The sequence below is a fragment of the Polyodon spathula genome, chromosome 2 (genome assembly GCF_017654505.1).
Source record: "Polyodon spathula isolate WHYD16114869_AA chromosome 2, ASM1765450v1, whole genome shotgun sequence".
NCBI classification, from domain to species: domain Eukaryota; kingdom Metazoa; phylum Chordata; class Actinopteri; order Acipenseriformes; family Polyodontidae; genus Polyodon; species Polyodon spathula.
The window spans coordinates 10003771-10016768 of record NC_054535.1 but is presented as its reverse complement, the minus strand read 5'-3'; the positions used below and the strand labels follow the sequence as shown (position 1 = coordinate 10016768).

Sequence of the window (12998 nt, the reverse complement as noted above, 5' to 3'; positions counted from 1 at the left end):
TTTTAAACACTGTATTTTTAAATGAACCTGTAATATTTCCAGCAAACAAGGAGAGGGCATACTAAGAACAGTAATAAGAACACATTATGGTTTAGTTTTTTGTTTTTTGTTTTTTTACCAGCAAATCCTCAAAGTATCACAGAATCACAAAATGCATTAAACACCATGGCCAGATAATACGGCTTCAATTTTTTTTTACGGAATACAGTGATGCGATATTTTTTCCTACAGTTGGAGGTGACCATTTTACTTTATTCTTTAAAAAAATGAAAGATTAAAAATGTCATCCAGCCATCAATGTATCATGTCTTAATTCAGCTGCAGGCGGTTCATGTCATTTCAGTGGCGACTTGTCGGTATCTATGAATTCAAATTAGGAATTATTTTAGAATTAATGTTACAGAGTGATGTGTTAGATTTAACATTTAGTTACTCTTAAAAACACAGGATGAGATGCAACCTCTTATATTCAACAGTTCTTCTTTCAGGCTGACAGTAGCTTTACAAGAACAAAAACCTTGTACAGCAGCATTCTTAGCATTCCCTGAAAGAGCTTGTTTGAACCAACTAAGAATTGTTACAATGCTTCAGAGCTCTTTTTAACATCCACTTTATCAAGCGCTTCTGGTGCTTGAGGCTTCTCGGAGTGCTTGTTGTCTGTTCAGTAATATTCAGCACAGCATAGAATGCTGCTGTTGCCTAAACCTTATCTACAATATTTGCTACATTTATAGTTGTTATAGATATACCTAGAATGATGCTAATATGATAAGAATGCAAGTATAAAGTGTTTTTTTTTTTTTACTTCTGTAGGACATACTGTATTTTACCCTTAGTAGTCATACTGTAAACAGTCCTTATTTTGAATAACTTAACTATTGAACTTCTCTGCTGGTGACATAATAAAATACCTTTATTACCTTCACTTTGTCACATTGCTCTCAGCGTTCTCCTGTTACCACAGTAACTTCAAACTCAAGAGTTTGAACAATTGAAGTCTCCTGGGCTACCAGTTTAGTAACTAGGATACCCTGGTACCAATTTAATTGCAGCTTATAATATACACTTACAGTACTGTATAATTACAGTTTTTACTTTTTGCTTTGTTATACTTCATAAATGTATTTGATGCACATTCTTCTCTTTCTCTCTCTGGAAATTTGTCTCTCAAAGGAAAGTGTAATACAGTTGCCATGGGAACCATGTGCTGTGCCTAAATAAACTAGGACCAAAATGCTTTATAATTCAGTAGCTTTGGACTTCTAATTCTGGATTACTGCTGAATGTTGCTGATGAATGGCCTGGCCTGCTTAAATAGAGTGTTTCATAAAGTTCCATATTGATTTAAATCTGTACACTACATCCTTAGGGTCATATATGCTGTACACATTCTGTCAGCATAACTTAAGGGAAACTAGTGAAATAAGTTGAAAAGATTAGGCTTGGCATTGCAGACTCCCCTGTAAAAGCAATATTGCCCATGTGAGCCTTTACTTGCTGTGTCAATGGTGGTTTGAGTAAATAAAGCTTGATTTCATTAGCAGTTGGGGAGTTGGTTGTTGCGCGATGCTTTGTTAGTGTTCTAGCAGCCTCCAAGCGCATGACCTCTAAAGGAAGGTCTAGGGTTACAGCTTTACTCTTCATCTCAATAACTGGCTGTGTGAAAAGCTGAGTTGTCCTGTGATACAAATGTGTTTGTACTCTTAAATATATCCTGTTACGTTACTGGAGCTCTGTGTTTGCATGTTTGACAGCTTGTTGTATGAAGAATAGAAAGGAGAAAACATTGTTCGAAACTATCTCATGAATGTTAAATAAATTGAAATATGTTAACCAAAAATGGGAAAGCAGCGGGTCAGAGATGAGTCATGTAGCAAACTACGATGATATTGCATGCTTACACAAATGAATACTAAATATGGTTTGTTTTGATGGAGATTTAATGCCAGTGTACAGTATGCTCAGTAAATCAGCTGTTTTGTGGATTCAAAGTTAATTGGTCGCACTTTATTTTAAGGGCCGTTTTGTTAGTTTATTAACTGTTAACACACATTTTTAGCTTAGGGTTAGGGATGTGGTTATGGTTATGGTTAGAGTTAATAAAAACCTGATTTAATTTGCTAAACATTACAACAGTAACAATTTGAACTGATTTCAAGCATGTGATCGACTGGGTGTCATTTATAGGGCTGTGGTGTTTGATTGATCATCCATAGGGCTCTGGTGTTTGCAGTTTTAACTGGCCTTTTATATACTATTAACTAACAGTTAACAGAAAATAAATAATGTACATTGACATGTTTATTAGCTGTTTGTTAACAGTAAATAAACTAGGAAAAGGGCCTTAAAATAAAGTGTGACCAGTTAATCTATACAGTGGTCCCAAAACTACACAAAACAAGTAATTAATTCAAGCTTTAAAAAGACAAGAAAAAAACAGGAATACATTAGTGAACTGTGAATTTGTTATACGAAACAGGCATGAATAGTTTGCTTCAGGTAAATATGTTATGCATAATGAGTTTTTCAGGGGCAGCAAAAGAGTACTGCTTATTTTTAAACAGTTTTTCTTACTTTTCACACTCATTAAACCACTTTGTTCTTTGTTTACCAGCAGCAAGGAGTTATGGGAGAAGACGAGGTAATGCACTTCTGTGTTTTGCTGTTTGTTTCAGCATGATTAACCACAGTGGTGGGCTGCTACTGATCAATGTTGTGACCACCATTAATTCATTGATTGAGAATGCATGCATGTTGTGAGTTTGACTGTCTACATTTCACAACTGATGTGCTTTTGTTCTGGTGTGCAAAATCTGTACACCTTTTTTCTGTTTATTACCAAATGACCTGAAAAGAATTCCCAGTTGATTAACAGTCAGTCACAACCAGAAAGCCATTTCAAAGCTATTTGCACAATTTCTCAATGGAAAAAACACCAATTAAACATTTAATCAGAAAACGATGGAATAATTCATTCAAGTCTTTGAATTAAAAGTCTGAGTAGAGTTTATTTCTAGGTTGTTAACTTAATTGGAAGCATTTCTCCTTACTGAAAAAGTTGTACTAATGACTAATTGAAGTAAATAACTTTAAGAATTAAACCATATTATTTTGATAATAATCAATATCTATCTATCTATCTATCTATCTATCTATCTATCTATCTATCTATCTATCTATCTCTGTAATATTTAAATTCAGGCGCTACATAGATGGTTTAGTCCGTTTAATCAAACATGAGGTGCTTGGTCCCAGGAAAAGTTAAATAGAAGCATTAGAAGAGAAAAGACGGCAACTCCCGCTAAATAAAGGTCAATATCCCAAACATGCCTATCAATACTTTATACTATACTTTAATCATTAAAAACAAATCAAGGTAAAAACAGGTGTGCTGACATGTTTCAACATGTTGTCTTCATCAGACCATATTGAAAACAGAACTTGTTAGAGCTATTAAATACACTCGTTAATCATTATTATTAACACCATTATCCGATTACTAGAAATAATGATATAGCAATTAATGCATTCAATTCACATTCCATATACTTAGCAACAAAGTTAATTACGTAAGTTAATAAGTGTCAAGGTATATGAATCGTTGTCAGATGATGTATATAACATAATTTGTATTTGTATCCAACTAAGTAGAAGTTACGTTAATAGTACAATGCGATTAATATATTTTATATATATATATAATATATATATATATATATATATATATATATATAAATATGTTCAGCAGCAATCTGCCACATAAATTAAAGTGTAATTCTTCAATTAAATATTATAATTTATTCAGCACAGAAATAACCATTTTGATAAATTTGATCATGATTTCATATTTAAACACAGAAAATTAATTTAAATCAGTCAACACTCAAATACAACAAATCTATGAATTACAGTATAAATTAATTATTAAATATTGTTATTAAACATTGTAGATAACTTAATGTGATTGACATATTTATCTAAATTATATCACCTTGATAATTACATATTAAAGGACATAAATTAATTCATTATACATTTCATCAGCAGTATACCACAGATTTATACAATAGAAACTACCAACACTGAAAACACTTCAACATAATGCAATTGACATATCTGACTTAAATCAGAGATTTCATATTAAAGGACACACATCGACTCCTTCATTGAGACCAATTGGTTATACTATTTGGAGGCAAATATCCAGTATGCACTAGTAACACAAGTATCACATTCCCACCTCGAGCTGGTAAAGTTACTGTCTCCACCCCCACAAATCACAATGAGTGTGGAGATGATCTATGACCAGCTTTTTTATAGTGTTTGGCTATTGCATATTCTTGATTTTGGTTCCTAATTGCTGCTTTATGTTCAGAGACCCTTATTTTTAAGGTTGTATTCATTGGACATATGTAAACCAGTCTGCATGACAATTTAAATGTAAATTGTAATTAATGAAGTCTTGAATTTGTTCTTTTTAACCGATCGTGGGTGATTAATAGGTTTAGTATTTACAGTATTTAAGCAGTGGACACAATAGCCACATTTAAAATTACCATACAGTGGATTAGATAACCATGTAATTGCTTTGTCCACTTCTGGACTAAATGAATGAACCAATTTGTCTTTAATGTTTTTTGCACATTAAAAAACAATAAGGGGCGGTTTATCTGTTATCGAATTCAAGGAGTTATCTCTTTTTAGTACCTGCCAGTGTTTGAAAATTATTCCCTTTATATCGTTAGACAAATATCGTTAGACAAATCTCTTTAGGCAGGTGTGAAAAAATGCTGTAAAGTAAGAATGCTTTAAAAATATTTATCAATTAACTAAATGCAAAGTGAGTGAACAGAAGAAAAATCTAAATCAAATCCATATTTGGTGTGACCATCCTTTGCCTTCAAAACAGCATCAATTCTTCTAGGTACACTTGCACAGTCAGGGATTTTGTAGGCATGTAGTCAGGTGTATGATTAAACAATTATACCAGACAGGTGCTAATGATCATCAATTCAATATATAGGTTGAAACACAATCATTAACTGAAACAGAAACAGCTGTGTAGGAGGAATAAAACTGGGTGAGGAACAGCCAAATTCAGCTAACAAGGTGAGACTGCTGAAGACAGTTTACTGTCAAAAGTCATACACCATGGCAAGACTGAGCGCAGCAACAAGACACAAGGTAGTTATACTGCACCAGCAAGGTCTCTCCCAGGCAGAAATTTCAAGGCAGATAGGGGTTTCCAGATGTGCTGTCCAAGTGGTCGGCCAAGGAAACTTACTGCAGCAGATGACACATCATGCTTACTTCCCTTCGCAATCGGAAGATGTCCAGCAGTGCCATCAGCTCAGAATTGGCAGAAAACAGTGGGACCCTGGTATACCCATCTACTGTCCGGAGAAGTCTGGTCAAAAGTGGCCTTCATGGAAGACTGGCGGCCAAAAAGCCATACCTCTGACGTGGAAACAAGGCCAAGAAACTCAACTATGCATGAAAACACAGGAACTGGGGTGCAGAAAAATGGCAGCAGGTGCTCTGGACTGATGAGTCAACATTTGGCTGTAGCAGCGGGCAGTTTGTTCGTCGAAGGGGTGGAGAGCGTACACAAATGAGTGTCTGCAGGCAACAGTGAAGCATGGTGGAGGTTCCTTGCAAGTTTGGGGCTGCATTTCTGCAAATGGAGTTGGGGATTTGGTCAGAATTAATGGTCTCCTCAATGCTGAGAAGTACAGGTAGATACTTATCCATCATGCAATACCATCAGGGAGACATCTGATTGGCCCCAAATTTATTCTGCAGCATGACAACGACCCCAAACATACAGCGAAAGTCATTAAGAACTATCTTCAGCTTAAAGAAGAACAAGGAGTCCTGGAAGTGATGGTATGGCCCCCACAGAGCCCTTATCTCAACATCATCGAGTCTGTCTGGGATTACATGAAGAGAGAGAAGCAACTGAGGCTGCCTAAATCCACAGAAGAACTGTGGTTAGTTCTCCAAGATGTTTGGGCCAACCTACCTGCTGAGTTCCTTCAAAACCTGTGTGCAAGTGTACCTAGAAGAATTGATGCTGTTTTGAAGGCAAAGGTTGGTCACACGAAATATTGATTTGATGTAGATATTTCTTCTTTTCACTCACTTTGCATTTTGTTAATTGATAAATATAAACTATTAACATGTCTACTTTTTAACGCATTCTTACTTTACAGCATTTTTTCACACCTGTCTAAAACTTTTGCAAAGTACTGTGTGTGTGTGTATATATATATATAAATACACAGTTAGTAGCATTAGAATATTATAATGTTCAATAAAACAAAAACTAAAATATTGTCTAAAATGCAAATAAAAAATGACATTTTATATATAATATAATTACCATGTTTATATTCCCATTTCTTGTCTCTTTTTCTTATCGATAATATATTCGGTGTATGATCAACTAGAGCAGCTACAGAACATTCTGAAACAAACACCAGAATTGTCACCTTTTTTTTTGTATAAATTGATGCAGATTTACAAGGTTCATCACTGTAGAGCAGTGGTCCCGTTCAAGTTTGACAGAGACCCTTTCCTTTTAGAACAGTTCCCAACCAATGCTGTGCCATTCTTCTCTACTGAAATTGTAGGAAAGGTTAATGATAGTGTCCCGCACAGAAAGCATTGAGCAATACCTGCAGACCAATTTAAAAGAAAGTAAAGCCAATTAAGAGTGTGAAAAGTTATTGCAGTACTTAACCTTTAAACTTTTACCAGTACATACACAAGAGTATAAATCAAATGATGCAGTTTTCAGAAAATTAATAAGGTAATTGTGTGTGTGTGTGTGTGTGTGTGTGTGTAGGTGTGTGTGTGTAGTAGCTTTTGAGCTATAGAATTATGGGTAATCGTGATATGCAAATGTCAGCATTACAAGAGGCAATCAGATCACATGAAAGTCACCAAAAGGCAATTTGATTGGCTCTTGTAATGCTGTTATTTGTTTCTTTTCTTGTTCTGGATTAACTGGATGTACAAGGGACACCATGAAGCACCCGAAACTCATTAGTTTCCTGTTTTTGAGTTTGAGATTGAATAAGGTGACAGAATGTCCGCCTGTTTTGTGGCCTGAATCCAAAGTTACGTAAAACCAATGTTGTGAAGCCAAGCCACTGACTTGTTATGAATGTAAACACACGCATCAGGATTTCTCCTTTCTAACTAAGCGACTGCTCGTGATGTAAATCTCAGTGTGTAACCTTTTGCACTGTACTGCTAAGTAGTTGCCTGTTAATTTAATTCTGGATAATGTTGCACCAGTACTATAGTAATATCTTTGTGCTAATCAAAGAAATCTACATTTTTGCTCATTGGATTAGACTGGATATCGTAGGTGAGTGGTAGGTTACCAGACCTACATTCTATCATCGTATTAGGTTTGTAAAAGTCAGCTTCAAACCAATGAGGATGATAATCCTGCTATGGCTGTTTAATGTCCTGGGATAGCACTGAAATTCATAATATGCTGAGGAAACTGAAATGCTCTGTCCAAGATGTCTGACCTGTTCTCAATTTGTTTCCCAGGGCGCTCCTCTCTGTTTCCCATAGACGATGGCCTGCTGGATGATGGGCACAGTAATCATGTGGTCCCTGGGGTTCTGAATTCCCCCAGCTGCTACCCCCACCAGAACGGCGAGCGCATCGAGCGCTTCTCAAGGAAGGTGTTTGTTGGTGGCCTGCCTCCGGACATTGATGAAGGTAAAAGCAGTCAGGCATCCTTTAGTAATGCAACAGCAATCCCCAGGGTAACCACTGGGGTGCTGTTAAGCTGTCATGCTCCAGTATGTACAAAGACATTTTTTACTAATTTTCTGTATAATTGACCCTGATAATTGACCCAGCTACAAGATCCTTTTATTTATTTTTCTAGAAGTTCTGAATGAGTTCCATGGTTTTGTTATTTACAGATGAAATAACTACAAGCTTCCGACGCTTTGGACATCTGGTCGTGGACTGGCCTCATAAAGCTGAAAGCAAATCCTACTTTCCACCAAAAGGTAATGCAGGTGGATATGAGGAGATAATGCAACATAATGGAACAGTAATCTTTCTCAAACTGAACCAGACTGTTTTTACTTTCATTAACACTCACATTAATCCTTGCTTAATCAATTCAGACTCTTCTTTACTTCTTTATATATCAGGTTGGTGTACCTCAACAGGTCAATGGTTTATTCGAACTCTGTGTTTTAAAAAGTCCTTCTTCCCTGGTTGCTATGCAACCAAGTTCAGGCAGGTTTTGTCTTTTTATCTGTCAATTTTAATGTACAATTCACGGCTCAATTTCCACCTCGGCCTCTATACATTGTTGTTACTGAGAAATGCCTTGAGCAGTAACCTAGCTGTGTTTTTACTAGACAATAGCAAATTATATGCACACTGCCCTCCCAAGACCCAGTTCTTTAATGTAGCTAGTAAGTTTATTAGCAAGTACATTAGAGGGTACAGACTCCATTACTGTAATTATGTAAATAATAATAATAATAATAAATATTAATAATAATAACATTAATAATAATAATAATAATGTAAACAACCCTTTTGCAGTAAGCCAGAATGTGGTTATTGACCTCCACAGCTGTACTAAGATCAATGTTGTAGAAATGTATGTCCTCGCCTTATGAATAACCTGATATTCATGGTTACCAGGTTACGCCTTCCTGCTGTTCCAGGAGGAGAGCTCGGTTCAGGCTTTAATTGAAGCTTGCATTGAGGAAGATGGAAAACTCTATCTCTGTGTTTCCAGCCCAACAATCAAGGACAAACCAGTAAGTAAATATTAGGAAGCAGGAACCTGGATACAGACATTCCCATTGTAAGTTTTCCAGAGACTGGACAGCAAACTTAATTAAAAGCAAAACCAAATTGGAAAAATCTCAAATTTGGTCAGAAATAACTCTGATTGTTATACAATAAGTGATCAATTAATTGTGTGCTATTCCACTGATTCAATATTATATTGTGAATAACTAACTTTATATTGAAGCACCACTGATTTCTATAAGCATGAGTGATATTGTCTAATCATAGGGTAGTGGTGAAACAATTAACTTAGAGTACAACTATATGATGTATATTTTTATTTTACTGATAACCAATTTGATAATGTGACATTATTGTAAATGACCTAGTAGAGAAGACATTGATGCATATTCTTTGATTCCAATGTTCAGATACATTTTGTGAAGGATTGTGTCACTCTGGTATCCCATCAGTGCACAATGGTTGTTATATTAATGTGTTTTGATCTCATCTAGGTCCAGATCCGCCCATGGAATCTCAGTGACAGTGACTTTGTAATGGATGGTTCACAGCCACTGGACCCTCGTAAAACCATCTTTGTTGGCGGAGTTCCTCGTCCCCTCAGAGCAGGTATGCAAAGAGTTATTTTACCCTGGCCTTCTGATGGAAAACGGAAAAACAATGACTGCAAATGAGCATAAAGGCTTGTAAGATGAACTAATAAACACACAATAGCAGTGTTTGGTCTAAGGCATCGTGCAAGGTGCCTCAGTGAACAGTTAAATGTTTAGAATTACGATTCTTGAGAGTGAATTGCTTCTTATTCATTTTGTTGATTTTTAAGAAGAAACCTTTTGTTTGTTTTCAGTGGAATTAGCTATGATAATGGATCGTCTCTACGGTGGAGTTTGCTATGCAGGAATCGATACAGACCCAGAGCTGAAGTATCCCAAAGGTGCCGGGCGCGTTGCCTTTTCTAATCAGCAGAGTTACATTGCCGCCATTAGCGCCCGCTTTGTTCAGCTGCAGCACGGAGATATTGACAAGCGGGTAAGTAAATCTCATGGTTTATTACCCACCAGTGGGGCTGAGATGAAAGTAAATATAATAATTCAGTTGTTGGGAAAATATTCATAAGCTGAAGTGCTTTTCAGCAAGTTATTGAAAAATATCACAGTGCCAGTTAACATGTTGATTCAATTGTGGAATAGACAAATGGACTCTTCTTTTTTGTTTGTTTTTCTTAATTATTGTGGCAGAATGTTTCATTATGTTTTCATCAATCTCTGAATGTAAAATGTATGCATTATTTGCAGATGGCATTAAAGAGCCAGTTCTGTTCATTAATGTGGTAGAGTACTGCTGTTTGAGCAAATAAACTGCAGATGATGCGTCAGTAAAAGCAATAGCACTTCCCCCACCACAGTGTTGGGGCACTGGAAAATCTCCCGTGTCACCCTGGCTCAGAAGAAATTGCATGTTTGGTATACTGTGATTTGAGGTGTAGTTTACAGAGTCATTAAGGGTTTGTTTTCCCTGTCTGTGTAGTTTTAATGGCGTGTGATGATTTTACTCATTATTTACCTTGTCTTATTTATGCATGAATTGTACAATGTATTGAAAAGTGATTAAGCCAAGGGGCCCTCTCCCGCAGTTCATTATCAAGGAAAATTAATTTCTTTTAATGAGTCAAAATATATTTTATACTATTTGGCAGTCACCATTGTTGAAATACATTTTTGGCAGGTACAATGATAAACAAATATCTCACTTCAGTAGAAAATGGATAGCATTGTGGCTACCACTGCACTGCTCTGGGATAATAAAATAATATGCATTGAGGATTCTCTATTAAGTTTTGTTACATTTTTTTACTAATTGAAAAACCATACAGGAGATTTTATATATATATATATATATATATATATATATATATATATATATATATATATATTTGTGTATATCTATACAAGATACATATGTCTGTCGATTTATAAAACAAACAATTCTACAGAATATTTTGTTTTATTAAAAGTTCAATATAAGTATCAATCCTAATCAGTGCAGGTCAGTATCCTTCAGATGTTAGGATTTGTCTTTTTTTCTGAATGGATTATGAGAAGAAATAAGATATGACTTCCTATGGTGTCTTTTTCAAATCTGTTCCCACTTTGTGTTAGCAGAATACAAAAGGTCCATTTATTAAGATTCCACAGGAGTGCCAATTTTTACATCACATTTTTTCTAAGTGTAACAAAATACTGATACCTTTCCAGAACTAATAAAAAGAAACTAGAAAAAAGGAAGATAGTGTATTCTATAAACAATATTCTGAGCTGTGTATTACTTGTGTTAATATTCAATAGTTTTTTATTTAACATTTTTCATCAAACTGGAACATGCTTATGGTAGAAATGTAGTCCAGTATAATAAGTGAATTGGCATTAATCCAGTATATTCAGTTCTTACAAATGCCCTGAGTAATACATTCCATATAACTAATTGGCAGGGAGTTTAAAGCGCGTTGAACTGAAGCAGCCAGTACAGTAAAACCACTCTACTGTTGGATCTGCCAAATTCAATACCTGTCAGGAGCAGTCGCTGTAACTTCTATTCTATCAGTCTATATTGTTGCTGCGCATGAAGAAAAGGATCATTCTCCCGAATGCTTTGCACAGTCAGCGGGGATTATAAAATGCAAATTGCAATTACTCTGTGCAGAATTCCTTCTGGCAACAGGTAGAGAGGATACCGTCCTTCATGCACAGATGAGGAATGCATTGTTAGACGACCAAGTTCTTTCTGCAAGATGTAGAATGCAGTTCAAATCTGTCTTGTTTCGTTTTGAAGGTGGAGGTGAAGCCATATGTCCTGGATGATCAGATGTGTGATGAGTGCCAGGGAGCCCGCTGTGGTGGGAAGTTTGCTCCTTTCTTCTGTGCCAACGTCACTTGCCTGCAGTATTATTGTGAGTTTTGCTGGGCGAACATCCACTCTCGTGCAGGGCGTGAGTTTCACAAGCCGCTAGTCAAAGAAGGGGCTGATCGTCCGCGGCAGATTCACTTCCGCTGGAACTGAAGGGCAGTGTAGAAGATCCGCAAGATGTCCCAAGAGTGCATGTGGCTTCCTATTTATGAAGATTGAGGGAGAAATAAGTGCATTCTTCTGCCTCTTTCCCTAAGCTATCAATACAGTACATATATCTTTTGTAGCAGCCAAAACACTACAAGCCTCAGTTTTTCACCAAAACCCCACATCTCAGGCTTTACTAACTTTTTTGTGGTACTTTCATGTTTTTTAAAAGAAAAAAAAAATAATTTTTTGTAGTTTTTTCAAATTATTTTTATATGTAAAATTTAAACTAGATATAAGAATGTTTTTGCATGGGGGCCCATAATCTGCTGCTATCTCCAGTGGGTGAAGCGTGCACTTATTTCTGGGTTAACTCTAAGGCCTGCCGCAGTGATTTTACCAAAGGTAGCAAAAATGATAGGAGGCAAAGTGAAACATTTCCGCCACAACACACATTTTATTTTTTATTCTTGCTCTTTGCTGTGTATTCTTAATGAAAAAAACAAACAAACAATAGGGTTACTTTTTGCTCTCCATTTTGACTTGCAAAAAAGAATACCTCATTATAATAATTGGTTTGGTACTCACTATTTTAAGCATTTTTAATCACAAGCTGTATTAGAAGCTTTGCTGCTATATATTGGTGTTATGTGTAATGCCATCTATTAATACAGGATTGAGAAATAAAATAGATAAACTATATTGCAAACTAAAATGCAGGTGGCACATGTGGCCTAAACTGCTATGAAGTTAGAATGTGAAAACAGAACTGCATGCTTATTGATTGATATACACCGTATGCATGCAATTTAAACACTAATGGTAAATATGGGGGGGGGGGGGTATTGAAAGCGTATTCAGTTCAATTTAGTGATCACTGACTTGTTTTAATGTACAAATTTTGCGGCGGTAATTCTCATAATATTAAAAAAAAGAAAAAGAAAAAAAAAAAAACTTGCATGCATCAGTTACCAGAGTGTCCTAAATATGTACAATAAGCTAAATTAGTTATAGATTAGAAAGTGCAGCCATTTTGTGAACTGGTGGTTAGTAGAAATAACATTTAAAAAACAGAATACTTGCAGACTGGATGTAATATTGTGCAATGTTGTGATGTGTAGTGCTATTTGGTGTGGAGTGTG

At 35.8% G+C, this 12998-nt stretch overlaps 1 protein-coding gene across 6 annotated transcripts in view; it reads left to right on the top strand.

The window, feature by feature from the left end:
• Positions 1 to 12724, top strand: part of LOC121329934 (cytoplasmic polyadenylation element-binding protein 2-like) — a 39300-nt gene extending 26576 nt beyond the window's left edge. For 2 of the 6 annotated variants that reach the window (XM_041276036.1, XM_041276062.1), the window contains 7 exons: positions 2618 to 2641; positions 7567 to 7740; positions 7950 to 8039; positions 8692 to 8810; positions 9300 to 9414; positions 9653 to 9834; positions 11635 to 12724. In XM_041276036.1, coding sequence (XP_041131970.1) covers positions 2618 to 2641; positions 7567 to 7740; positions 7950 to 8039; positions 8692 to 8810; positions 9300 to 9414; positions 9653 to 9834; positions 11635 to 11862 — 932 coding nt within the window. In that variant the 3' untranslated portion in view covers positions 11863 to 12724. Of the gene's footprint in view, positions 1 to 2614; positions 2642 to 7566; positions 7741 to 7949; positions 8040 to 8691; positions 8811 to 9299; positions 9415 to 9652; positions 9835 to 11634 lie in introns of all 6 variants that reach the window. The other 4 variants (XM_041276026.1, XM_041276053.1, XM_041276044.1 and 1 more) reach the window with 2 other exon arrangements.
• Positions 12725 to 12998: the final 274 nt, after the last annotated feature.